The sequence below is a fragment of the Acanthochromis polyacanthus genome, chromosome 2 (genome assembly GCF_021347895.1).
Source record: "Acanthochromis polyacanthus isolate Apoly-LR-REF ecotype Palm Island chromosome 2, KAUST_Apoly_ChrSc, whole genome shotgun sequence".
Lineage (NCBI taxonomy): Eukaryota > Metazoa > Chordata > Actinopteri > Pomacentridae > Acanthochromis > Acanthochromis polyacanthus.
The window spans coordinates 5,281,286-5,308,826 of NC_067114.1; the positions used below are offsets into that span (position 1 = coordinate 5,281,286).

The 27,541-nt window shown below is 40.7% G+C and overlaps 2 protein-coding genes across 3 annotated transcripts in view; one reads left to right on the forward strand and one right to left on the reverse strand.

The window, feature by feature from the left end:
- Positions 1-2,416, forward strand: part of ly75 (lymphocyte antigen 75) — a 29,429-nt gene extending 27,013 nt beyond the window's left edge. Inside the window, exons 34-35 of the mRNA XM_022195459.2 lie at positions 88-270; positions 868-2,416. Of these exons, the coding sequence (XP_022051151.2) occupies positions 88-270; positions 868-1,037 (353 nt within the window). The 3' untranslated portion in view covers positions 1,038-2,416. The remainder of the gene's footprint in view (positions 1-87; positions 271-867) is intronic.
- Positions 2,417-5,433: 3,017 nt separating this feature from the next.
- On the reverse strand, positions 5,434-17,112 carry marchf7 (membrane-associated ring finger (C3HC4) 7). Of its 2 annotated transcripts, XM_022195457.2 has the most exons (11): positions 16,938-17,104; positions 14,814-15,013; positions 13,562-13,705; positions 13,239-13,398; positions 11,478-11,663; positions 10,185-11,361; positions 9,728-9,897; positions 9,518-9,621; positions 9,224-9,328; positions 8,285-8,333; positions 5,434-6,127 (listed from the first exon to the last, which is right to left on the reverse strand). In XM_022195457.2, the coding sequence occupies exons 2-11, from the start codon at positions 14,994-14,996 to the stop codon at positions 6,036-6,038; spliced, it is 2,370 nt and encodes a 789-aa protein (XP_022051149.2). In that variant the 5' UTR covers positions 14,997-15,013; positions 16,938-17,104; the 3' UTR covers positions 5,434-6,035. The 2 variants fall into 2 exon arrangements, with proteins under 2 accessions (XP_022051149.2, XP_022051150.2); XM_022195458.2 differs by lacking the exon at positions 8,285-8,333 and having other exon boundaries at positions 16,938-17,112.
- Positions 17,113-27,541: the final 10,429 nt, after the last annotated feature.

A 27,541-nucleotide genomic window follows, 5' to 3' on the forward strand; every position in this document is an offset into this window, starting at 1 on the left:
CTGAGCAGGACCCACCAATACGTAATTTGTGAAATTTACAGTGAGGTAATCCTTCTCCTCTCATCATCTTCTTGCTCTCCCTCTCAGGTAAGCCTGTATCCTGGCAGGATGGCTCGGCTCTGGCTTTCGCTAACTGGAAGTCCGAAGACCAGCTTAAAGAGAAGAAGTCCGAGCCCCATTGTGCCATCATGATGGCCGCAGATAGCGGGACTTGGAGCCTGGTCAACTGCAAGTCTGCCGACAGTCGTGTCGTCTGCAAAACTGGAACGAGTGAGTATCTCAACGGCATCGCAGCAAGAAGTCAACATTTTGGGGGAATGATCTTGGGCTTGTTTTCTTGCCGAGAAGGATGTAAACATGGATGCCACGCTTTATAGTGTTGTGGATTTTCTCTTTTCTGTTGCTCTCCAAATCCAATTTGTTTTATGTACTATTGAGATGTTCCTAGAATGTCTGTGGAGTCCACCTGTTTCACATTGGATTGATTGGACATAGTTTTCTACATACAGCTTTGCATGTAGAAATTCATCACAGCGGGTACCCAGATAGCTCAGCTGGCTAAGCAGGTGACCCATAAACAGGGGCTATAGTCCCCGGTTCGATTCCAGCTCATGGCCCTTTGCTGCAGGTCTTCCACTCATTCTTCTCCCTACTTTTCTGTCTGCCTCTACTGCCCTATCCAATAAAACCAACAAAAGGCCCTAAAAATAACTTTAAAAAAAGAAATTCATTACAGTCATAATGCAACTTAAGTGACAACAGTAGTGGTTTTGCTTATTACAGCCCAAATATTCCTTATCTTTACTCAGTTTAAATACAAAAATGTTGTGACGAGCTGGTGATGTTTTAACTTTGTTTGTTCCTCAGATTCTGCAGGGACTCCTGTGGCGCTGGGTCTCTTTATCATCATCATCCTCGCTCTCCTTCTGGCCGTCGGCTTCATCGTCTACAAGAAGAAGAGATCCCAGTTTTCCTCCACCGTCCGCTACAAGAGGACCTTCGATGACGCCACCAGTATAGTAACCGAAGATGACTGAGCTGGCTCCGGTAATCAGCCTCAGGGAGTATTGATCCATGTGCCTGCCTCGTGTGCTTTTTAGGAATTCTCAGCTTGAGCGAATGCAGCCTCCTTCCCTCCGTTTTTAAAAAAAAATTATTTATTTTTCCTGCTTCAGCCTGGAAACTTTCCTGAATTAAGTTTGAAACTGTAAATATTGTTTGGAAATTGTGAACCGGTGCCAATTGAGTTTCTTAACATTGTGTTGCTTGGTATTTAAGAGCACCGTGTTGACGTTCTGTACATGCTTGGGCTGATTCTCTCTGCTGAATGTGGATTTTTGAGTTGATTTGTCGAAATATGCAGCCTGATAAGATCTGTGTTAAACTCCCATTTAGCCTTAACAAGTGAAATTGCACTGATGCATGAGTGACTCCAAAATGTCTTATTTTTTATTTATACTGTGTACATGAAATCTAATCCGGTTTGATTTACGGTACATGTGGTGAACAAAAATCAATACATTAACAAACTTTTAAAAAAACTAGTCACCTGAAAACACAATACAAACTATGTCTTTGACTCAGAGTGTTCAATATCCAGAGAGAGTCCCTTTTAAATTGTAGTAACACTGCCAGATCCCCCATTCTACTAGCCAACTAATTAAAGACTAAGGATCATATCTGAACACTTAAGAGTTCTGCAAATCACTTTAAAACTGTCTGGATTGAGAGATTACACTCTGGTCTATCAATACATTTGTGTTTTTAGTTGGACTACGCCTTAAAATAAGCACATATGTTTGTCATGGATGTAAACGTCACTGACTGTGCCTTCTAACATCATTTCCTCTGATGAAAGTTGAGTTTTTACGCAGGAAAGGCTTTATTGTTACTATTTTTTTCTCTGATTTCTAAATGTGTTAATGCCTAATAGTTTTGAAACTAGTCTGAACTTTCCGTCCTACTGATAAGCTGTAAAAGTGTGGGACGCCGTCTTATCATCAAACTAAAGCAGACGCCTGTCTGTATAACTTTGTGTGGATCTGACTTTACTATGCACTTAACTACTGAGCAAGAGCGCACTTTAATACGTTGCGGAGATACAGTTTCTATGTTTAAGCACAAAGTTTGGAGAGTTTTGACAGGTGTTCAGATTGCACTGGTATTTGCTGTAAATGCTTTGTAAATATGTGATGTTTGTTTTATAACTGAGATTGAACCAAAGATGCTCTGAGTCCTTTGAATGTCCGAAGCCTGAGCTTTCTTTTTTCAGTTTGAGGAACTGCCTCGGTGTGGCTTGTTAACCCATTCATGTCAAGATGCAAACCAAATGTTCTTACATCACGTCACTCCTACACAGATTAATCAGTCCAAATCAGGTACCATATCCTTCCAATAAAATTACGTCGTGAACCAATTTTGCTTCTGTTTTTTTATTACTATACTTATTGTGTGATTGAGGTATTATTGTAGACTCTCTTAGGCTAAAGGTGGAGAAAATCTACTGCAAATCAGTCAATAATTAATGGTAGTTTTATTATTTACAATTATTCAGACAACTGGACGTCAGCATTAAACTTGAACAGATGACATCATGCAGCACTTTGGCATTTATGGGTGGTTCAATATAGAAGTGAGGGACTTTTGAAGTAAATGGGATATATCTTGCATGGATTTTTAGTAAAAGTAAAAAAAAAACATGATTTTTATGTTCATTATGATCATGTCTTTACAAATTCCATAATTATTTGTTATGGAAACAATCATCAAAAGCAGTGAGAGTGCAGGACTCCTCCAAGGCTGCTCAGTTCACTGAAACGTCAGTTTAGACGTACTAAACCATCACTTTTTTTTCACATATTTTGGTCAACATACTAAACTGACTTTTTTTTCACACATTTTGGTTGACATACTAAACTGATTTTTTTTTTCCACATTTTGGATGACATTGTATGACTTTTTTTTTTAAAGTTGTTTTTGGGCCCTTTTGCCAACAGGTAAGCAGAGAAGAAAACAGGAAAGCAGGGAAGACCTGCAATGAAGGGCTATGAGCTGGAATCCCACCCTCTCAACCAGCTGAGCTACCTGGGCACCTTTTTACCGTTTGTTGGACGACATACGAAACTATGAGTTTTTGAAATACATTTCGAATGACACACTGAACGATGATGTTCTTGTGATATTTATTTTAGACGACATACGAAACTACTAGAAAAGCACTCGGAGAGCGCAGTACTCCACCAAGGCTGCTCAGTTGATGTATCATTTCAGATGGATGAAATATTTAATAAAAAAAATGACCTTGTAGAAGTCATAGACATATATACGTCATATGTTATACATGACATATATACGACCTCTCAAGGAAGTGTGTTAATTCCAGATCACATGACCTGCTCCACATGATGTCATTTCCTCCTGAAGAAAAGACAAGCAAGACTCCAAGGCTTTCTGACTTATTTAGTATAAAGTAGCGTGTGAGTCAAGAGTAGATTTATCGCATGTCAACAGGTTCATTACAATATCTTTATAAATAATTTTCAATTTAATTTTTTCTTAATTGTATATATAATATTTAGAAGAATCTTTCTGTAAAAATGCCATGTGGTGTTTGGTTGTAGGCAGCCATGTTGATTTTAGGCCTGAAAACAGCAAAAATGTCGACTATGATACAAAAAGTCCCCCAATTTTATATTGACCCGGTAATGAATACTTAAAATAATTTTGATTTGAATGGGCAGCTTCTTGCAGGAATTCCATCTTTCGTTCCACTCAGCAAGCTGCTGTCCATGTCTTAGATTTTGTTTTTCCAGATTTATCTTTATATGACTCACTGTTCACAAGCCTTCACATTATTAAAATTACACACAAGTTCTAGAATCAAGTCTTAAGAACATCCCCATGGAATATACACTATATTGCCAAAGGTATTCGCTCACCCATTCAAATAATCAGGATCAGGTGTTCCAATCACTTCCATGGCCACAGGTGTATCAAATCAAGCACCTGGGCATGCAGACTGCTTTTACAAACATTTGTGAAAGACTGGGTCTCAGGAGCTCAGTGAATTCCAGCGTGGAACTGTGATAGGATGCCACCTGTGCAACAAATCCAGTTGTGACATTTCCTCGCTCCTAAATATTCCACGGTCAACTGTCAGCTGTATTTTCAGAAAGTGGAAGTGTGTGGGAACAACAGCAACTCAGCCACCAAGTGGTCGGCCACGTAAACTGACGGAGTGGGGTCAGAGGATGCTGAGGCGCATAGTGCCAAGAGGTGGCCAACTTTCTGCAGAGTCAATCGCTACAGACCTTCAAACTTCATGTGGCTTTCAGATTAGCTCAAGAACAATGCTTCAGCAGAGAGCTTCATGGAATGGGTTTCCATGGCCGAGCAGCTGCATCCAAGCCGTACATCACCAAGCGCAATGCAAAGCGTGGGATGCAGTGGTGTAAAGCACACCGTCACTGGACTCTAGAGCAGTGAAGACGTCTTCTCTGGAGTGACCAATCACGCTTCTCCATCTGGCAATGTGATGGACCAGTCTGGGTTTGGTGGTTGCCAGGAGAACCATACTTGTGGGACTGCATTGTGCCAAGTGTAAAGTTTGGTGGAGGGGGGATTATGGTGTGGGCTTGTTTTTCAGGAGCTGGGCTTGGCCCCTTAGTTCCAGTGAAAGGAACTCTGAATGCTTCAGCATACCAAGACATTTTGGACAATTCCATGCTCCCAACTTTGTGGGAACAGTTTGGAGCTGCCCCTTCCTCTTCCAACATGACTGTGCACAAAGCAAGGTCCATAAAGACATGGATAACAGAGTCTGGTGTGGACTTGATTGGCCTGCACAGAGTCCTGACCTCAGCCCGATAGAACACCTTTGGGATGAATTAGAGCAGAGACTGAGAGCCAGACCTTCTGGTCCAACATCAGTGTGACCTCACAAATGCGCTTCTGGAAGAATGGTCAAAAATTCCCATAAACACACTCCTAAACCTTGTGGACAGCCTTCCCAGAAGAGTTGAAGCTGTTATAGCTGCAAAGGGTGGACCGACGTCAAACTGAACCCTATGGATTAGGAATGGGATGACACATCAGATGCGAGTCAATGCAGGTGAGTGAATACTTTTGGTAATATAGTGTATCAGAAGTAGATGGATTGTGAGATTGAATTGCTACTTTGCACTTCATTCACTTCGAATTACTGAACCAAGATCAGCAATTTTTTTATTAGGTTAATTCAGAAGTGCTCCTATATCAGAACTGTGTTGTGGGTGTTGACTCCAAGATACAGCAATTTACCTCAAGTTGGAAGAAAGGAGCAAAGATTTCACTAATTTACAGTAACAGCCAGTGTTAGTATAGTTAACTCTACTGTGCCTGCATGCAACATCAAAAGATAATAAATGAATAGTGAAGACCAATTTAACAGAAAAGGCTGTTTGCAATCCATCTTTATTCCCAAAATTAAAAACATGAAACTAGATTTGGACATACATAAAGCATTCATGACACAATGAAGACATTTTATTAACATATTCTTAGTGGGAACACTCAGAGGAAACAGACAAAAGGAATAACCACCACTTTCTTTGTTCTCTCCCAAAAGCCTTGCCTTGCTATCACAACATGAGCACAAATCACTCATCGCTGTTGTCTGAATCCATCTCTACCTTTTCATTTAAACATTAAAGCACTTGTGGTATAATAGTTAAAAACACTTGCATTTTCATTTACTCATATAATTGAATAAAGTGCACTCTCAGAGAAACAGAAAAAAACAGTGGCAATAACCAAAACATTGTATGCACAAGTTCATTCCCAATTTGCATATCTGCAAAAGCCACCTGCAACAAAGGCGAGACATGTTCTGTGCACTTGGCATTTCTTAGTGCCATTGCATTTCAGATGAACATGACAATGTCAAAGCATGTGCGAAAACTGGGTGAGCTACCATATGCCATGGAGTAGCCCTGCGACTTCAAATCATCTGACCCACTTTTGTTTTAATTTACCCCCATTCCACCATTTTCACATATTTAGTAGTCTTCGTCCAGGTCGTCATCCAGGTCAGAAAACTCAATCGACGGTCTGATGTCTCGTGGCTCCTCGTCACTTTCCCCGTTGGGAACTGCAACCCAGAGGCATCAAGTCAGATGTGTAGCCACAAAAGAAATGTGTAAAAAAAAATACATGACTGAAGCTGGTAGCTTTAAAGGTCCCATATTGTGCTATTTTTATAGCCTAGCCATGCTATACCCATGTTTCTGACGGCACAAGGGTCTAGGGAAGCTCGACAGGGAGGGAGGCGGGCTAAAAGGTTGTCTATCAAATCCCTCTGCAGCAACTGGGTAGGTATACAACTAATCAACGCAACGAATAGGCTGATGTAGTTCCGAGAGCACCGGCGGATTGTGGCTAAGTTCCATTAGCTTCCCAACCAGCGGAGCCATGGAGCCAACTGGAATATAAGGATTTGCCATATCCCGTCGGCATAAGTCCAAATACGTCTTTCTTCTCAATGAAACACTTCAGTGCCGTCCTTTGTTTATCTTTCAAGTTGAATTTTAGCTTCAAATCTTTAAGGGCTGTGGCCAAAGCCGAGTCGAAAGATAACTTTTTATTGTGCGCTGGTTGTTTCTGTCAGAATCGTCACGCCTCTGTCGTCACTTCGTAACGCCTGCCTTCTGACTCTACACTTCATGGTGATTGGTCCGGCCAGTTTTAGGAGAATCCAGCCTGGAGCCTTATGGAGGGTAACTAGACCCTCCCTGGCAGAGAATTAAATTCGTTGCCGTGGGTTGTCTAGCGCGGCTAGGCTACTATTTTTAGCAAATAAATTAAAATCTTACATCTGGGTCAATATATAATTACAGGACTTTGTAACATAGTTGACATTTTTGCTGTTTTCAGGCCTAAAATTTAACATGGCCACCTTTACCAAACACCACATGGCATTCGTTTTTTTTTTTTTTTTACTTTCAATAAAAATGTATGCAAGATATATCCCATGGACTTCAAAAGTCCCTCAGTTATATACTGACCCATCTCAGTACCACACCAATGGTTCATGTCCCTGCTCTAAACAGGCTGTTTCAGTGTCTGTAGCTGTAAATGCTGTTGAACTGCTTCTGTCCACGCTAACTACAGGAAGGAAACTCTCTGCATCTTCTCTGCTCGGTGGTTGATGGATTGAAGCAACACAGTCGACCAGACGGTAGCAAACAGACCAAAACATTCTGACACTTGTAACTTTCTCTTTCACAGATCATTTTGCATATAGATGCAGCTAAATTCACGGCACAGACGTGGTCTCTAACTAGTGTGGTTTAGCAGAGAGCATTGCAGTTATTTTAAAAAAAAAGAAACAACAAAAACCTGTATTTTAGAGGTGCAATGCAGCAGCTTGGAGATGGTTCCGATGTGACTGCTAGTTGACATCTAGTCTTACCTGGCTACAATTCAGTCACTATTTCATACTTATATCATTGACTATTAATATGTAAATGAGCAAATCTTATTTTTGGGATTTTAGCTGTACTGAAATACAGTATATTTGAGCAGAGAAAGGACAGAGGTAAACAAATGTAAAAGGCTGACACCGGCTGAGCACCACAGTAACCCAATTAGTCCTTGTTTATTTGTTTCAAATCAGTCTTAAAAGATTTTAAGATTTCTTGTTGTCCCTCAGAATTACACTTTCCATGTATCGCTGAGATGTGAGCATATAATCAAAACTAATGGTGATTTTAGCCCCAATTAGCAGCAGAACATGCTAACAGTAAAGATTTTCCTCTTGTTGTGGGGACACTGCCATCAAAAATAAAAGTAATTCACAGGGTCTTCAATGCCTGAGATACTAGAAGTGTTCTTGTGCTTGCTCCTGCAGCCCACCACAGAATATTTGCCATGCTTTGCTTGTGTGAGAGATTTTAGAGTTAGCAGAAACTGCTCTATGAATAAATAAACCTGGCGAACTGCGAAGGCGGCTGCTCATTCAGAATAACTCACTTCAGAAGCAGCAGCATGACAGGGGGCAGGATTATGCTAATTTTTAGCTGACAACTATTGTTTGTCCAGCTTCTACATAGAATGACTAAAGTTGGCAGTCCACTTATAGTTAGGGCTAGAACTATAACAACAGTAAGTGTCTTCATATTTTACACCTCCAAGTTTATGAAACATACAAACAACAATAAAACTGCATTTTCACCATATGGGACCTTTAAACAAAATGATTACAGATGACTGGCAGAAAGAGGGAATAGAGAAGAACTCAGCAACATACTTTCAAGATTGTCCATGTGTTCATGAAGCATTCTCATCAGGTTGAATAGCTGGGTGAGAAAGAGGAGATTTGCCTCTTTTCAAGGTCTGAAGTCTACCACAATTCAACACTTAAACAGTTGTGTGAGTTAGTGTGCATCTGGGCATGAATGAGAATCCACTGACTAGAAAAACAGTGACTGTGTTTATATGCAGTCAAAAACCCTTTCTTAACCGGAATATTGGCAATAACCTGGTTGCGTACGGCCATGTAAACACCCGCAAAAACCTGAATATGCTCATATTCCGGTTTTTAAAAACCCGAATAAGACCCCTGGGTTACTCCTTTTCTAACCCAAATATCTCGTCATATAAACGCGCATCGGGATATCCCCATTGAAAGGAACATTCATTTGCGTTCTGCGCATGTTTCAACCGAAAGGAATCTTGGTCTTTTGAGTACGGGTAGTGTGGATAAGCACGACACAGCTCCGGCTGCATTTAATATTTCTTCTTCACGTTCTCTCCTTCTATTAATTAAAACTGTGAGGCCCAATAGTGTGAGGTACTGCTGCTGGGTCAACACGAGCACCAAAGCGCAAACAAAGGCGACTGCTATCGGCCCCGTACAGTTCATTTTCCACCACGTTGCTGATGCTGCTGCTGTTGTTTTTGTCTTTGGGTACAGGAAGAAGAAACGAAAATGACGCAATTTGCGTCATGACGTTGTCTGCCCGTCCCGGTTTGGATGGGAATATCCCAATTGATTACGCTCATGTAGACAGGAGTAACTGTCTGTTTATCCATGTAAACGGGTTATTCCAAATGTTTCAGAAACCGGAATATTGACTGCATATAAACATACTCAGTGTTTTATACTGTAATGCAAAATGACAACAGTGTAAAAAAAGTGTCTGTCAGACAACTCTAAGTGTGTGTCTGAATGTGTGAGTTTTCTCACCCCGGCTGCATCGACCGCTCCAAGGACATCAGAGAACCTTTGCTCACAGAAATGCAGCAGAACCACCAGGTAGAGGCCGCTGCTGATGAACTCATCATATTCTGACTGAAGCCAGAAAAGCTTTTTTGTTATATTTGCACAGACACATTTATCACTTCTATGCAACTATAAGATAGAACTGCACCATGAGCTGGTCAGACATCACCTCATTATGTCTTATGTACTTAAATGAGTCAGTTCCTTAATATTTACTTTTAATGAAGTGCTTTAAGAACTGCACTGTACTAAACTCACTTGCACGTGTGTCCTGTATAACTCCTGAATGTCAAAGTTGTCGATGTTCAAACGCAGCTTCTCCTTACAGAGCTCACATGTTGTGATGGCCTCTAGGTTTGTGCCTGACAGAAAAAACAGAAGAGAGTAAATTTAAAGAAAGGGGACTCTGGCGATGAGACTCGATGGTCCTACGTAACAGCTGTAGCCAGATGACAGGCCCGTGTTTACCTGAGCCAATTTTGGAGTGAAGCCACCTCTTGATGCATTCCTGGTGGACGTACTGCAGACTGCCTGTACAGCGGCATGGCTGAATCAGGGGGTTGGAGGAAGATTGCTCTCCCATCTGGCAGATTCGGCACAGGTCCCCTTCTTCCTCATCTGAATCCTCCAGCAGCAGTCTACAGCGGGAGAGGAGGATGATTAGTTCTACTCTTGATACAGTTCTTTTTGTATTTTACACCTCCTGTTTCACATATTAAAACTGTTACTGAGCAGCTGAATTATTTATTATGTGAAACTTTTAAACACCTTTTGCTAAAATGCAAAGCAAGAGACAGATTTAGCAGTTTTTAAAAAGGCTGAAATTGAACAGGAAAATAGACATGACAAAATAAATCTGGACAGCAATCAAGCACAAAACAAGAAGGACGAGATGCATTTTGTGTGGGAGATCAAACGGCATCACCTCTCTTTGATCTTGCGCAGCTTCTCTTGATCCCTACTGGAAATGGTCTTTTCCTTCTGGCCATCCAGCTGGCTCTCAACGCCTCCCAATGGACCCATAGAAACCGAAATGTTTTCATACACTCCGACTCTGCGACGCGGCGAAAATTCTATTGAGGCATCTTCCAGGTCAGGCAACTTTTCATCCTCAAGTCTGCAAGCACAACCTGCACCAAAAGCCTCTAAACCAACTGCTCCTTCCTCCTCTTCATCATCCTCCTCCTCCTCCTCCTCCTCTTCCTCATCATCATCTTCATCATCATCATCATCCTGTGATGCTTTAAGCTCAAGATCATCCCATCTTCTCAGTAAATGCTGTGGACGGCTGTAGCCTTCTAAGCCTGAAGCTGAGTGTGTGCTCCCTTCCCTAGCATGTCTTCTGAGGCGACAGAGTAGGGGAGGACAGCGGCCCCGGAGAGAGGAAGAAAGCCAGGAAGAGCTGCTTCCTCCTCCTCCGCCACTGCTGCTGCTGCCAGGCTCCCTCCACGATGCCATTCTGGCCTGTCTAGGCAAGCCACTACGATAGCCATCGCTGTTGCTTTCCTGGATGGGGGTGAGGTCTGCTCTATGATTCCTGAGGCTGCCCAGGGTTGTCTCTGAAGCTACAGTGTCAGGGTCCACAGTAGACATCCTGGCTCCCTCGTCGCTGTCCACAGACTCTCCACCAGTTGATGGAGTGTCATCGTCCAGGGAGCGGATGCTGGAAGAGCCACTGGAGTCTTGGCTGGAACGCCGTGAAAAGAGACGGGACAAAAGTCGACGTGTGGAGCGCCGACCGTCTGACTCCCCCCCTTCAGGAGATGGCCTTGGAGGGAGTGTGGCGTCTGGTCTGGTAAGGGGAGTGGAGTACCAGGGGGTGCGAGTGGAGTACGAGGAGGAGACATCTGAGGAGGAATCGGCACTTCCTCTTTGTTCCTGAGATGAGTGGAGGGTGGATGAGCCGTTCAAGAAACAGCTCGTGGTCCTACTGCTATAGTCACGGACCAGAGGAGAAGTCTGGTGGGTGGTGGATGATGAGAGGTGGCGACTTAAGGAGCCTTCTCTAGCAGTAGAGGAAGAGGAGGAGTAGGAGGGAGAGTAGGTAGTTTCTTTAGGCCGAGCTCCCTGTGCATAAGTGGAGGTCACCCTGTCTGTCTGATCTGAAATGAGGGAAGAGAAGGCTAGCTTGTAAGACTGTGTTCTTTGCAATTCATTTCAACAGATTCTTTTTTTTTTTTTTTTATGTGCATGAATGAAAAAGACTAAATATGCCTACACAATGAGGAAACCAGTCCAGGAGTCCTGACTCTTCTTTCTCCCAAACCTGAGAGACTGGACTCAGTTTTTGTCTCCTGCTCTCTCCTGGACAGCAGCGGCTTGGAGGAGGAAGATGATGACCGTGAGAGTAAACGGCAAGAGCTCCACGATGAATCAAGCAGGTCATTCTGTTTTTCATCTGTACCTGTTGAGAGAAATAAAAGACAAATAGGTTAGCACCATTCATTAACCAAATACATTTAATACAATCATGAAATTACAGAGTGTGATTGGACTAGATCTCAGTCGGGCTGCGTAGTGCATCAGTGGTTAGCACTTTCGCCTTGTAGCTAGAAGATCTCCGGTTTGTGTCCCAACCTTCCCAGGATCTTTCCGTCTTTCTGCATGGAGTTTGCATGTTCTCCCTGTGTATGGGTGGGTTTTCTCCGGGTACTACGGCTTCCTCCCAGAGTCCAAAAATATTCTGAGGTTAATTGGTTACTCTAAATTGTCCGTCGGTGTGAATGCAAGTGTGATTGTATATGTGGCCCTGCGATAGACTGACGACCTGTTCAGTGTCTCTTGCCTTGGCCCTAAGTCAGCTGGGATAGACTACAGCGCCTCCACAACCCTAATGAGGCTCAAGTGTTGTATAGGTGATGGATGGATGGAGTCTAGTTTATCAGTACATTAGAGAGTCTTTCACCACTAGTTTGCAAGGCAAAGACAGTGAATATATCTAATCTTTTTGTTTTATGATAAATTATTTATGAGTTCAGACATTTCTGTTAGTATCCATGGTTGTATGCTAGTTGAAATTGGATTTTACAAAAATTAACACAACATACTTTAAGTTACCAACTGTGGTTTGAATACCAGACTGGAAGACCAAGTAATATCATGAATAACACTACATTCGAACACACACATTGTTCCATATAAGTACATATAAACAGAATGAAGTCATATCTACATTTTCAAAGGATTTCCTAAACCACCAGCTGCAGTGAATCCCTGTTTATACAAAGTTATTTTTAACTGCACAGAGCTTTAGATGTTCCCTGGAAGATTATTTTTTCCAATCAGTGATGGTGCAATGCAAGGACTGGAAAACTTAGAATTTCAAATAGCAGATCTTGAAGTACAAATACTAGAGCACTGACAACAAAATTAAAGCAGCCCAAAGTTTAATCAGTAAAAAAACTTTCCCTAAAAGGAAACACATTGATGCATCAATGACGCTGTACTAAAGCTAATGATAATCAAGCACCCCTACTACCACAGATTTGTTGTCAGCACAACTATAACAAGAGCACAGATGTTTCTTATGCAATGTTGCTCCTCTGTTACTACTCCACTTAAAGTCAAATACTACTTGTAACCCCAGATGACAGACTACTTAATAGCCACTATTTTCTCTGTATGTACATGAATTAATGATCAGACTGTTAGTGTGATCTGCAGCCCTGGCATTTCACATTATTTGTATTAGCTTCTACTGCTAATGAGTGAGCAATACAGCGATAAGAGCAACAATCTGAATCCGGAGCCTCCTGCGGCAGGTGACTCAACTAAAATGAGGAAATGCAATGTTAAACTCAAGCCAGGCAGTGGGGGTGCACTCTGGAGAAACTGTATGCAGTGTGAAGTAGTGTGTCAGATCTTCACACCATCCTCCTACATCAGAACAATGGCATACAGGTTAAAAAAAAAAAAGATTGGGTACACGACCCTTTGGACAACAGTTTCTCCTCATGACCTTGACAAGTCTGGTATGTACCTCTGCCACTGCTAAGCCCATTACTGGAATAGGTGGATCCTGCAAGTGAAGTGCTGGCCGTTCTTGAGTATAGTCCTCTGTTGCTGTATGACAGTTTGGCCCTTTTAGAATCGCCATCATCACTGGCGTTCAACATCCCCAACCTCCCCTCAGAATCAGTCTAGGAAAATGAAGGCAGACATCAAACAATAAATTCATACTTCAGTTACATCATTCAGTAATATTCCTAGAAACCTCTAAACCCTAAAATGTTTCAGAAAATACATTGAATCAGGCTGATATTTTGCCTGCTGTAATCAAATGACACAGAGCAGCTTCAGTACCAGTTTGCTTCTACTGCTGAGAGGGGATTCGGCCCACGGGTGGTCATAGGATCTGCTGGAGGGCGTCAAAGAGGGTAACTTCCAGCTGCTGGAGCGACTGTCAGAGCTGCTGTAGTCCCTTGACGAACTCAGGAGACGAGAATTCTTTAAAAAGAGCAAAGTGGCCAAGAGTTAGTACCTATACTCGAGCATTACATCCCATGCTCTGGTAGCATGGATACAAACATGAAGGTGATGTAATACACATTCCTGCCAACCATTTTACACTCTGTGAACAACAGCAACTTAGCAATACACAGTAAAAGAAGGCAGCCATCAGCTGGTCATAATAAGAATGTGAACAGGTTTTAATATATTGTCACAGGTTTTCAGCAGGTTGGTGTGTCACGCAAAAAAGTGAACACGTGAATGTGTGTTGGTTTTATAAGAGCCTGTAACTGCAGAAAGCCAAGTGATGTGAAAACATTTCTGCACACACCTTTTTGTTCTTGTGAACGTTACCATTTGGGTTAATGGGAAGTGGTCATGCAACTAAGGTTAGAAGAAACAAGTAGATTATTTTCAGAGGATGCCTTCAACCGGGGGTTCATCTTAACACATCGATAAGTAAATAAATAATAGAAGCCTGTGTGATGGGTCTAAGCCCGTGCTTGGACTCTTCTGGAAAAAACAGGAACAACCACACCAGGCCCAGGCTACCAGTAACATTATCTTTTGGAGATGGGCTTTGATGAGCTGCAGAACTGAAATACACACAACATGTGCCAAGGAATCTAGGCTGTCCTATAAAAAGACCTCCAAAGTGTCTGCAGTAGTCAGCTACTGTATCATGCTCCAAAGGGAACCTGTAAGAAAAGAGCTTATGTGAATGTCCTCTCTGGAATACACGAGAGAGGCAGCCTACCAAGGCCCCTCCAAGCAGGATAGTGACACGGATTAAGTGCAATTGTGGTGCAGAAACCTACACTTTTATGGCTGTGACACTGTCGTTCTGTGTAAACTTTGGAAATCCAGGGGGAATTAGTGGAATCTATAGCTCATCTGCAATTACAGCTTTAAGAAAACAACAAAACAAAAACAAACAAGCATTAAAATAAACTAAGCAAGCGTGAATCTAAAGTGAAACGAGAAACACCACAAACAAGACACCAACACTGGTGCATTCCATTTGCATCATACATGCAGTAAGCAAATTCATCAAGGACAGTGAGCTTCTGTGCCAGTGTGCCTGAAGACAGTACCATCATCCTACCTGTTTATCGAGTTCAGCTTTGTAAGGTGATGATGCCCTTGGAAAGCGGTCATTATTCAGCACACTCTCCCTACTGTATAACCTACTGGAGCCCAGTGATGAGGAGGGGACTGCTGGACTTGATGTGTAGGACGACCTTGAGCTGGACAGACAAAAAGGAAGTCTGCGAGACCTGGAGTCCATCACGGATTGCCTTGAACCTTGTGAAATCAAGATGAGAAATCAAACGATGCTATTGCACAGTAAAAAAAAAAAAAAAAAAAAAAAGTAACACCGGCAAGTTAACTTTCACATAAACGCAGCCGTTATTCCCCGCCCAGTGACAAGATAGGACATGAAGTCTGCAACTCACAGCACAGATTTTTAAAGGGCCTGCAACTTCTCAATCTGGTTAACAACAAGGCTTGGTGGGGTGGTGTGATGGCATATCTGATTTGTTGCTAGAGTACACGTGACGGTGTGTAAACACTAAAAGTTGCCACCATGCTGCTTCCTGAACTCGGTATCAAAGTCACAGTGCCTATCTTTGGGACTATGAACTCTGTTACATGAACATGACACTACCAAGGAGCAAACAGCAGCACTGTAAGCTAAACGTCTAGGCAAGCAAGATGCTCTTTTAACACTTATGAGACATTCAGACCATTTATTATTAAGCAGCATCACTAAATCCAAACGCAGGGTGCAGAGTCACGTACACTGCATTTCTCTGACATTTGAGCGCCAATTGATCATTAGCTGAAAGCGAAATGTCTCAGTCAACCTGTAAGAGAGTTTAGGGTTTATGACACAAGACGGTAGAGTTTGAGTGACTGCCTGATAGTGATATGGATCCACGGACTTAAGCGACAGCACCTGTGGTCAAAGATAGCCAAGTAAGCCAGCAACCTGTCAGAGTGAAGTTCAGTAAACAAGCCCAGATAACAATATTTTCAACCATAACACAGCACTGAAACCTAGTAAGCACACACAGCATGATATTTTGTCAAATCCAACATGTGTGGAAGAGTAGTTTATAAGAATAAATGTGTTAGAGGGCAACAAAGTGAAATAAATACAGGAATGATTGTATACAGTGGTGCGGTTCAGAGCTACAGGAAATATAGTCCCATTGTTATGCAACTAGCTGCGAGTGTTACCGGATACATTCAGTTGCTAATTTATAAGGTTAACCTGCTTAAAGACCCATTACAATCCTATCCTCTTTTGTTGATTTCTGCAAGGCGTTTTGAAGACTGCAAACTGTAGTGCTGCTGAGCTGTATTGCCCAAATTAGCTCATTTATACGAGTAAGGGTCATACAATTCAACATCACCACAAACTCCAGCCTCCATAATTACCATAAAGTTAAATGAACACTTCTCTAAAGCCACTAAAATGAACATTATATCATTGATGATGGTATAATTTATTGCAGAGCTATAAATTAAATAAAATGTTGAAACCGACGACTGGGCCTGGAAATTAAAGAGCCTCATCATCCTACATTACTAACCACAACACGACCACATGATTTGAATAAATGTCACAGCAGGGGCCGCTAACTTTAGTGGCAGATTTGGTAACGCCCTGTGTTTTGAGGTGAGCTTCTTTCTAACTTGCTTCTCCGAGATGCTTTGCTGTATTAATGTACCCTCCTCGCCAACAAATAATAAAGACTTTAGAGCTAACGTCCGTCAATCACCTACTTAGCTGACCACCAAGCGTCGGGTAACGTTTAAAGCCCCCGAATTGGCATTAACCTTAGCCTAGCCTCGGTAACGTTAACGCTTCCTGCTCTAAACTTCACGTCACTGTTGTTTTTCTACACAAATTCGCTGCACAAGTAACGCTAGCGGTTAATGAACCATTGGCTAATAAAACAAGACGCCGTTTTGCATGTTTATGACTGGCACGTTAGCTGTCGTTGAATTTTAACCGCCTCTTAGCCGTGCAAGATATGATAACGGAATGATAGTTTGGCTGCTGTTTAACGTCTCTGTTAGCTTTAAGCTAGCTTGCATTAGCCGTGACATTTCATCAGCGACGCAAAGCTATACATTAGCTGGCGTTCGTTTTACCTTGCTATCAAAGGGACAGATTATTAAATTAACTACACACTGTGCTGTCAACATAAGTCCTCACCTTCGATTTTAAATCTTCTTTGCTTAACAACAACAGGAACGATGGCGACTCTGCTGGCTGCCGTCGACGCAGAAGGTTAAGTGATTTAGAATGACCCAGCGGGGAGTGGTTTAAAAGATTGCTGTCAGGTGGTTGTTTGTGCATATGGTTCGTCCACGTTTTTTGAGTAAACTTTGAACAAACTAGCTTAACTCGATAAGAATAGAAACACAGTTACAGTGTGCCGCTTGGTTCAGTCCGCAGTTGTTTGTGTTGTATCTAATTTGCAGAGCATACTATTAATTTTTTTGCTCTCAGAGTAATTAAAATGGTTAAAATAAGTAATTAGTCTGACGTGCATAAGTTGTCCTCAATGCAAGCAAATTAATGTTTATAATTTTTCTTGCAAACTGTTGTAAATACAGAGGATAAATCTTACAGAAAAAGAAAGCATTAAACAAAACTGCTGGGTGTTAAACTTGATCATAAATTATGCTGGATGCATGCTGCACAGTTATTGTTGCATGCAGTCATGGAAAAAAATATTAGGCCACCCTTGTTTTCTTCAATTTCTAGTTCATTTTAATGCCTGGTACCACTAAAGGTACATCTGTTTTGACAAATATAATAACAAATAGGTAAGAGTTTAGTTCAAGAGCTGATATCTAGATATTTTTCATGCTTTTCTTGATAATAACCAAAATCACTGAAGTTCTTACATCAATAGCTATGGCTTTGTACTGCCAAAAACAGCTTTTCGGCTGTCCATGTTTTCTTTTCTGTCTGTTTTAGTCACATGCTACACACAGGAGTTTGTACTTGATTGCATAACCATTGTTTTTGATGACTGCACCTATGCATCTTGGCATGCTATCCACCAGCTTCAGACATTGTTCTGCTGTCACAGCAGCTCATTCCTGTTGCACAAATTCAAACAAGTTTGCATTGTTTTTGGGCTTGTTGTTTTCCATTTTGCGTTTGATGATTTTCTGTTTTCAGTTGGATTCAGAGCTGGTGATTGAGCAGGCCAAGGCATGATTTCAATGTTCTGGTTCTCCATCCAGGCTTTAACTGACCTTGCCGTGTGGCAAGGGGCATCGTCTTGTTGGAAAATCCAGTCATTGGAGGCAGGAAAGAATTTTCCAGCTGATGGAAGAACACTGTTTTCAAGAGTAGTCCTGTACATGACCTGGTTCATTGTCGCTGTTCCACCCATATTGAAACTACCTCAGATCGTCACTGATCCACCCCCATGTTCTACTGTAGGGGCAAGACAGTCTGGTTTGTAGCTTCTCCATGCTTCCTTTTAACCAGTAAGTTGGCTGGAGTGGAAATCAACTGAAAATTGGATTCATCACTGAAGAGAACTTTAGCCCAATCATCAACAGTCCAATTCTTGTGTTCCCAGCAAAGAGTAGCCGGGCTTTCCTCTGCCTTTCCATGATGGAGAGGTTCTTCCTGTCCTCTGTGACTTCAGACCAGCTTCAAAAAGCGGTTTCAAACTGTCCTTGCTGAACAAGTCACATTTCTCCACAGTGCCCACTAATTTTTAAGATCCCTGGAGGTCTGAGGACGATTCCTGACACATGAACGGATGAGCACACGGTCATCTCATGGGGTAGATGTTTTCTGCTGCGACCAGCTAGCAATTTATTGTTGTCATGTTGGGCTTGTTTTTTCTTGGTGTAATGAACAGCTATCTTGGAGATCTTCAGTGTCACTCATGCCAATTTCCAGCAGTGCCAAGATGGCTGCCTTTGTGGCTACACATAATTCCTTTAGGCATTATGTGAGAGCTGACAACATCTGAGTTGTGCTACGGCTTGAATGTCAGCAGGAAACCACTCTAGACCTTTGCATGTGCAGTGCTGCTTATGACATGAAATGGCCTCTTATATACCCTGGGAATAAAATGAAGCTTAAACATGTCAAATAGGACATCAAGTATTATGTAATCAGCAGCACTTTTCTGTTGTTGTCATTGTATTCTTCAGGTAGTATACCTTTAGTGGTACCAGGGATTGAAATGAACAAGAAATTGAAAAAAACAAGGGTGGTCTAATCATTTTTTCATGACTGTATAACTTGTTTTCTATCATATTCTAATCTGTATGCTAAATGACAAATTGTGATATGGTGTAGTGATATAATTGAGTATATCCTGTAATAGTCTTTCCTGGTAGATGTAAATGACCATGTGTATACCATGTGTATGTACAAGGTAAGGGAGGGATAGCTTTGTGTTTAGCTATTGTCTGGACTGTGCAGCTTGTGCAAGTTCAAACAAGGGTAGGTAGGTGTAATAAGCTTTGGCTTTGGCCTGCAGCCTTTTCAGAGGTCAGCACTCTGCTTCATTGCTTGTTTAAGCCTTTGGGTGCCTTATATGTCTTTGTACTTTATTATTATTCTCTGTCTGTCATTATATTTTATAATTTATAGACCAAAATATAACCAATCAATCAGTGCTTATATTAAGCTTCATGCCTTTGTTGACAGAAGTTTTCAAGCCGAGCAAACAACACCCCCATGTGGCTTAGGTAAGAAATCAATCATATTTTCATGCCTGGAGATTAACTCCACCAACAAGTCAATGCTGATGGACTGTATGTGAGTTATGCCAGCACTGAATTCTGAATATTTTAAGGCAAAGGCAGATGTATTGTATCATGAAGATCTATGTTTATAGTCCAAGAAAAGTCCTTTTGCTTAATGTCTTAAAATGAGTTGAAGTTCCTGTGCTCTCAAAAGCCAACACTTATTGCTGATTAACTATTAGAATCAAAACAAGTAAATAAAATCACAACTAGTACTGAAAAGAATGGATTTGCAAAAAATCTGTTGAATAAAGCCTAAAAAATACAAAAATCTAGCACAATGAACAGCATTTAAAGTGCCAGCAAGTTCCCTCGGGGAAGCACTTGGATTTGTAGCATTACAACTGCAGGTTTTTGTCCTTAATGATGGGATATTGGCTACTGAGGTAGCCAGAAATATCAGCTGGTAAATCCAGCTGGAAATAAAAGACACCCTTTGGAGCCTGAAATACTGTGTAATTCATGAATAAAATACATACACTGTAAATATTACAAGTGTTAACACACTATTAGCACTATTACTGTTTGATGTGTACTAATTGGGGATTCTGAAAGCAACACAGCATACATGAGGGAGTTAATTTGGTAATTTAAAACAAAATCAACCTGCTGTTTGTCTGAGATGATTTGTTTTCAGTTGCAATTATATATTACAGGCATTTGTTGGATGTGTAGTTACTCAAATTGTGTGTAAATACTATGTTCAGATGTACTTACTGTTAATAGCTGTGTATTTTCCAGCTACTTTACTTTTAATTTGCTGATAATACAAAAAAAACTTCACAAAAAACAAAACATGATGCAGTCATGGAATATAATACAGTGTTACAGATTAAGCAGGATAGAGTGTTTCTTCTGCCATTATGATTAAAGAATACTTTCAATATTTAACTACATTATGCTGACATTTACATTATGTAAAGTCCTAACTGTGAGACTTTTTCTTGTAATTGATTATTATTACAGCAGTGAGACCTTCTTTCCATCTTTGTTTGACATCTGAAACAAGAAGAAAAGACATTAGGAATAATTTATGAAAACTGGGGCCTCTAATGTATGTACAATCAGAGAAGAGGGCATGCAGCAAATTGTGCAATTCATGTAATGAAATTAGAAACCAAAGTATGGAAAGAAAGACAGCATAAAAACTGAGTCTGAAATGCTTAGTCTATATTTTATCTGCTGTGGTTGATTCGTTAAAATGATGAATACAGCCATTAAAACATTTAAACTGTAGCAGTTTGTCTTGAAAGTTAATGTGAAATTTGTGTATTTTTGTGAATGTATTTTTTATTAGATTCAAGTTTGTCTTTTATAATATGTCCCCAACATGCTACTCACTGGATTTAGACTAAACTGGGGCATGAGTCGGATCTAAAGTGCAGCGTGGCGTCCTGACATTTTCTGAGAGGGAAAAAGCAACTGCCCCAAGAGAGAGACAGTAAATTAAAGTGAAAACTTCAGTTGCTTACAGCTACTTTCATGCTCTCCAGCAGTGCTAAGTAAATGCCAAATACATAACAAGTGTCTTTTAATGAGAGTCATGAACACATCTGATAATTTAGCAACTGCTCCTGAATACAAAGGATTTGGTGCAGAGAGATAACATCATCCACAGAAAACACTGCAAACTGTCTTTGAAGGGACTACTTCTTACAAAGTAGTTTTAATTTAAATAAAGCCTGTGGATTATCCAGAGTGCTGTTCTCTCTGGAAAAAAGATGATGATTTTTTTAAATTAGATTTTTCAGTGCTGTGAGCAGCACAAATGAAATTTCATTCATAACTGTGATGAAGGCAGATATTTCAGAGATGGATATCTCAAGTCTGAGTAAATAAATAAAGCCCAAACTATGGGGATAAGTGAAAACATATGTTTTTTGAGGGGTGCGTTTGGGGTAAATGCACCCTTTAATAGTTGCACATATCACAGTTAAACAATGATTACTGTAAATAATGAAGTGCATGGACTTTTGTAGCCAAATTGTGGAGTTAGAGGCTTTAATATTTAACTAAATGTTTACTTTAGAATATTTATGTACATTTTTTCTTTGATTTAACAGTTGATAGGGATGAACAGAGGGAGATAGAGATCTGACATGAAATATGAAACAAAATGGCAGTCTTGATTATTTTAGTGGAGTCATGTACAGGACTACTCTTGAAAACGGTCTTCTTCCATCAGCTGGAAAATTCTTTCCTGCCTCCAATGACTGGATTTTTCAACAAGACGATGCCCCTTGCCACACGGCACAATCAGTTAAAGCCTGGATGGAGAACCAGAACATTGAAATCATGCCTTGGCCTGCTCAATCACCAGATCTGAATCCAACTGAAAACCATCAAAATGGAAAACGGAAAATCATCAAACGCAAAATGGAAAACAAGAAGCCCAAAAACAAAGCAAACTTGTTTGAATTTGTGCAGCAGGAATGGGCTGCTGTGACAGCAGAACAATGTTAGAAGCTGGTGGAGAGCATGCCAAGACGCATGGTTGCAGTCATCAAAACAATGGTTATGCAATCAAGTACAAACTCCTGTGTTTATCATGTGACTAAAACAGACAGAAAAGAAAACATGGAATTCCTAAAAGCTGTTTTTGGCAGTACAATGCCATAGTTATTGAAAACATTTTGGTTATTATCAAGAAAACCATTGAAAATGACTAGATATCAGCTCTTAAATTCAACTCTTATGAGCTATTTTTGTTGTTATATTTATCCAAGCACATGTACCTTTAGTTGTACTAGACATTAAAATGAACAAAACACTGAAGAAAACAAGGGTGGTGTTATAATTTTTTCTATGACTATATGGATGGACAAAAAAGAAGTCAGGGACTGTAGGTAGCTTTGTTAGTGAAAGCTAAACTCTAAATGCAGGCTTCGGCTTCACATTATAGCACAAGATAATGACACAAGAAAGCATTAATGGGACAAAATGACAGGAGCGAGAAAAGCAACAGGAGATTCACTAAAGACCATCCATTCCAGACAAGGCCCTTTGGACGGGCACAGCTCATTTGATCTAATAGCCACTGTTTAAAGTCTTTACAAAGTGGTTCATCAGCAAACACACTGTGACCTGTAGGTGCATCATTGAAGAGCCACTGACCACTATTTGTCATTTGTTGTGTGTGTTTGATTATTATCCACACACAGAGAGAGAGAAGGTCGTGTTTCAGTCACTTCTGAGGACATGACATTGACCTACATTCATTTCTTGGAGACTTACCCCAAACCAAACCATAAACACCACTTATCCCCACAGTGTGACTGCATAAACAGATTTATGTCCCCACAACATGAGTAATACAAGCTTACAGACAGACAGGGAGACAGAGTGAGACAGACATGCTGTGTGTTCACTGTACTGTCCAGGGCTGACGTCATCATAAAAGCCACAGGACCTCAGTAACCACTAAGGGGCGCTGTAGTTCACACTTTTTTCTCCCTCTTACCTCTTCGAACCACACTGTTATTTGGATGCCACAACTTGGTGTTTGTTTTGTCAGGGAGGCAATTAAAGCCAATTTCAACCAATTTAATTAGATTGATTTGAATAATTGCTTTGAAAGGCATTGTACATCCCTTCATCGCCGCAAATCCAGGATTAGGAGCATTCACATGATTTACATACTTGCGTCTAATTTAGTAGACCTCAGGAAGTAATGATCAAAGATAAGTCTAAACACATACCCTTTCATCATTTTTGTTTTTATGTTGCAGGTTGTTGCGCGTGTGCGTTTCGTGTGTTTTTGGGTTTTTTTTTCCTTCTAATCGAGCAAGATAAATTTATAACCACGAACAATGGATTCGTGTTAAGTGTGTGGGGGTCCAGGAAGGTCAGTTAGGAGCAGAGTGGGAGCACTGTTGCACAGCAGATGCATAATAATGTGAAGGTCAACAAGATACTCATCATGCTCAGTAAAATGTAGCACCTAAAGGGGCCCCGGCAATCCATTATTAGTTGCATGTATACAACGGTGAACAGTGATCAAACCAAGTGTAAATCCACCCAAGGCTAACGGAGCAAGAGGTGAAGGAGAAACAGAGAGCGAAAGGGATAAATATAGGAGGGTGGAGCTGCAGATTAATTGCTGACAAAAAGGACGCATGACCTAGACAAATGAGGAAGTGCAAGGTCTGGTGAGTTGGGGAGGAGGCTGCTCAACCCAGTTGCGGGTCTGTAGGCCACTCGCCCCCCAGCACAGCTTTCCTCCTTCAGACACATGATTCTACACACTGCTAAGTGAAGGGAGACTACAAGCTCTCCTCCCCCCAGGAGCTGCTGATAGGATGATAATGGAGCATTCCTTGGAGCTGTTTTCTCATTCATGGTAGCTGTGACAAGGGAGGAACATGCTTTTTTCCACTGGGGGCAGCTAGCTCTTTCAGTTAAGATCCTGGGCATGTAACCTGAGATTTGCACACAATGCTCTCCTCTTGCTCGAATCCTCTTATGTGTGTGCCGTGGATATGAGACGGATACCTACCTGTCTGTTTGAGCTGTTTTTCCTTTATTCCAGCTGTACAGGATGGCGTGGTGCAACATCAAAGTTTCCCAATGTACAAAGGAAATGCATAATTATTGCAAAGTGATAGCGGATTTCTGCTGCAGGTTTCTCTCTGGACTGTGTTTATTAAAATCAAATCGTTCAAAAAGAGGAAAAAAAACCCACACACACTTCTTCACATGTCGAACAGCGTCTGAGATGTTGATGTTTACACTGAGCTCATGAAATTGACTTTAACTCGACACAGAATAACTGCAAGAATGTCTGGATTTGTCCAGCGCTGTGTAATCACAAAGGAATGTCCTGAGACATTTCTGCTTTTCCTCTACAAGACCCCTCTTTTCCCACGGCTCGTCCAGGTCTTGAGAATCTGTTTCCTCTCTCTCTCTCTCCCTTCCTCCCTCTCTCTCTCTCTGGCTCTCCTTCTCTCTCTGTTTGTGGAGACACATGAATGCCACAAAGGCCAGTTTAAAGGAGGACTACAATACAAGCTCAGTGTCTTCAAGAGCACAAAGAGCAAGAGTCTGTGCCTTTTGAGAAAGGAGAGAACATCCAGGATGAGGTTTTCAGTTATTTCCAGTGTAAATCAAAAGGAGGATTCTTAGAAGCAAGTGAACTTACTAAGCACACATTGTAAGTTGTTGTCCCAGGAGAATTTCCTATTTTGTGTTCCTCTTAGAAACCCTCTCACCAAGTGCTTTTTTTTAATGTTCGGAAATTGTGAAATACCACAAACTTCGGGCTAAATATGGCCAAAGATTGAGTTCAGATTTAAGCTTACAGTGCAGTATCTCTGCCGGTGGTGATCTCATGGTAACTTGAGAACAGACAGACCATCATGTTTATGTTTTCATTATGAGGAAGTCTTTGTCCATTTGATGTTGTTTTGTGTGAGGCTGTATTTAAAGTACCTCCTCTAAACACAAGACTTACAGACATACATCTGAACAGATCAGTAACAATGAGGAAAACGCGAGGCCACATGTGTTAACACTTTAGGTCACATGTTTGAGGGGCACCATCTAAAATGCTGGTGAGCTATTTGCAGACACTCTTCTCTCACCATAGATTTGCTCTGTTCCAACAAGCAAGTCCACGCTTGTTAAAATTACACGAATGCGTAAAAAAAAAAGCATTCATTGAAGAGAGGGAGCCCATTTTTCAATCAGTGACTCTTAGCAAAGCAATGTTTCACCCCACGCAAAATGCTAAAAGGCTACTCCAAGGATTCAAAGAACATTTGTTGGTCTTAATGTTCCCCAGACACAAAGTGACATCTGCCTCCCTCCCTGCATGCCTGCTGCTCTTTGTTCAGAGGAGGACTGAGGGGAGAGCACATTGAAGGCAAAGATGATGTCACCATTGTGATCATTACTGTGCTGTGTGGTGCCCTATTTTTGACCAGGCGTCACTGAGGGCAGGCCAGAATGTCTGCCTGCACGCTGCCAGGAGGAACAGTGGCCTGCCAGTGTTAATTAACACGAGAGCCTGTTTTCAACCACCCTAAAACCGTCTTAAGACCACCCCCACAGGCCCACCTAGGTCTGGGTGCAGATGCTTGTCAGCAGATACGTAATTTGCGCAATTTGATGAAGGTTTATGGATGTCTTCTCAACCACGTGGTCCTTTTTTTTTTAAAGTTAGTTTTAGTTTTGTTTTCCTTGACTCGACATTACAATCAATTATTCATCCAATATTTCCTGAATATCCCTTTTATCATGGTCAGACATGGACTTACATCTATTCTCCTTCATGCATGCATTTCTTGCTCATTTACCTTTACTAACTTCAAACCTTAATGCTTTATTTATTGTTATTTAGTAACTAAACACTCGTCCCGCCTACATGTCTGCTGAATAATTTATTTCGAGACTGTTGATTTTGAAAATATTACAAATCCACGCTGTCAGAGAGAGAAATTGCATCACTGAATGAGCATAAATTTAGTTTAAATTCAGCTAATTCTAAAGATTAAATTGATATGCAAAGAGATTGTGAATTGTGTTGTACCTATAAAGTAGATTATTATTACTCACCAAACCTGACTTTCATTTCAAAGCTATGATGTTCTCTTTAAAGGTTCACTGACCAGCTTTTATTCATAGTGAAACTTTCACACATGCAGGTGTGACAGACTAACTGGCAGATGTTATCACCTTTTTGACGTCAGCATTCCAGTCTTTGTCATTTTTGAGAACCTAGACAATATAGTTGTCTCAGTTTTTATAAAGTATGCCGCAGCATTGTTGTAACTTCCATAGTACACCTGCAATTTATAAAGAAATCGGATTCCCCACGAGGATCTGAGAGGTTACCAATTAAAAAGAAAATAAAGACTCACTTCCTGATTTTGCGATTGAAACTAATTCTTAATAATTTCTTGGTCACTAACCGCATTCTGAGTTTCACAGCTTCAATAGTGAGCTGTGGAAAAGTTGATGATTTGAGTAGGCTGAAGGGCACTGTGAAGAGGTGTATTTTTAAACACATCGTCTTCGTTTCTTGGATGAAGTCCTCTAAAACAGTGAGCAATCAGGCTTGGAGGCAAATGTCAGTGCGTGATGCAGATAAACCGAGCTTTTATTACTTTGAGGCATTAATGATTTTCTTGCGGAGACATTCTGAGAAATTTAAAATCACTCTGGTTTAAAATGTCCTTAAAAATGTGAAGAATTCCAAAAAGGGTTGTGTGATATCTGTTGCATGTTAAACATACAAATGTGAAGATTTCTGTGAATGAATTCATAAGATACAAAATTAAGCTATCCTATTACATCTGATTAGACCTAATAATTGTCATTTCAGTAATTTCTTACAGGCTTTCTTACTGATATTTTCACATTTTACGATGAAGTGTTTGTGCTCATTTTATAAAAATGAGCTAAAATGACTACATATACACATAAACATAGGATCTTGAGGGGGAAAAAATACATCATCAGTTTCAGACTTTTCATGTAAACATTAAAAAGTTGGAGAAAATCACATATTTCAATGCTCCATACAATGAAGTTTGATATATATATATATATATATATACATTTAAAGAGTCTTATTTTCTGTGTTTGCTCATTAAATGCAGCGCTGACACTGACCACCAATATGCAGGTGAACATTATGTCCGCATAGGGGGTGCTTTTTCATACATTTTATACTAGCTCTTAGGGTTTATACGGAGTTCAAACACATGCCTAGAATGAATATAAAAGCTTGTTCAGTGAATGGATTTGTGATGGCCTTGACACACACTACCTGAAAATAGCTCATATGGTATGCGTGGGCATTTTTTATGCATTTAAATGAGACTTTAAGGTCTATAATTAGACCATAGATAGCATTCTGATGCAAAATATTTGCACCAATTTCATGTTGGACATGTTTGCTTTGTGCTTTCATTTGTACATAATAAAGGCGACAAATAGCTATGGGAATTAACGGTGAGAACAAACCAAAGCTGAATTCACCTTACGCAAATGTATACTCTCAAAGGCTTTTGTTATAGTATCCCCATCAAA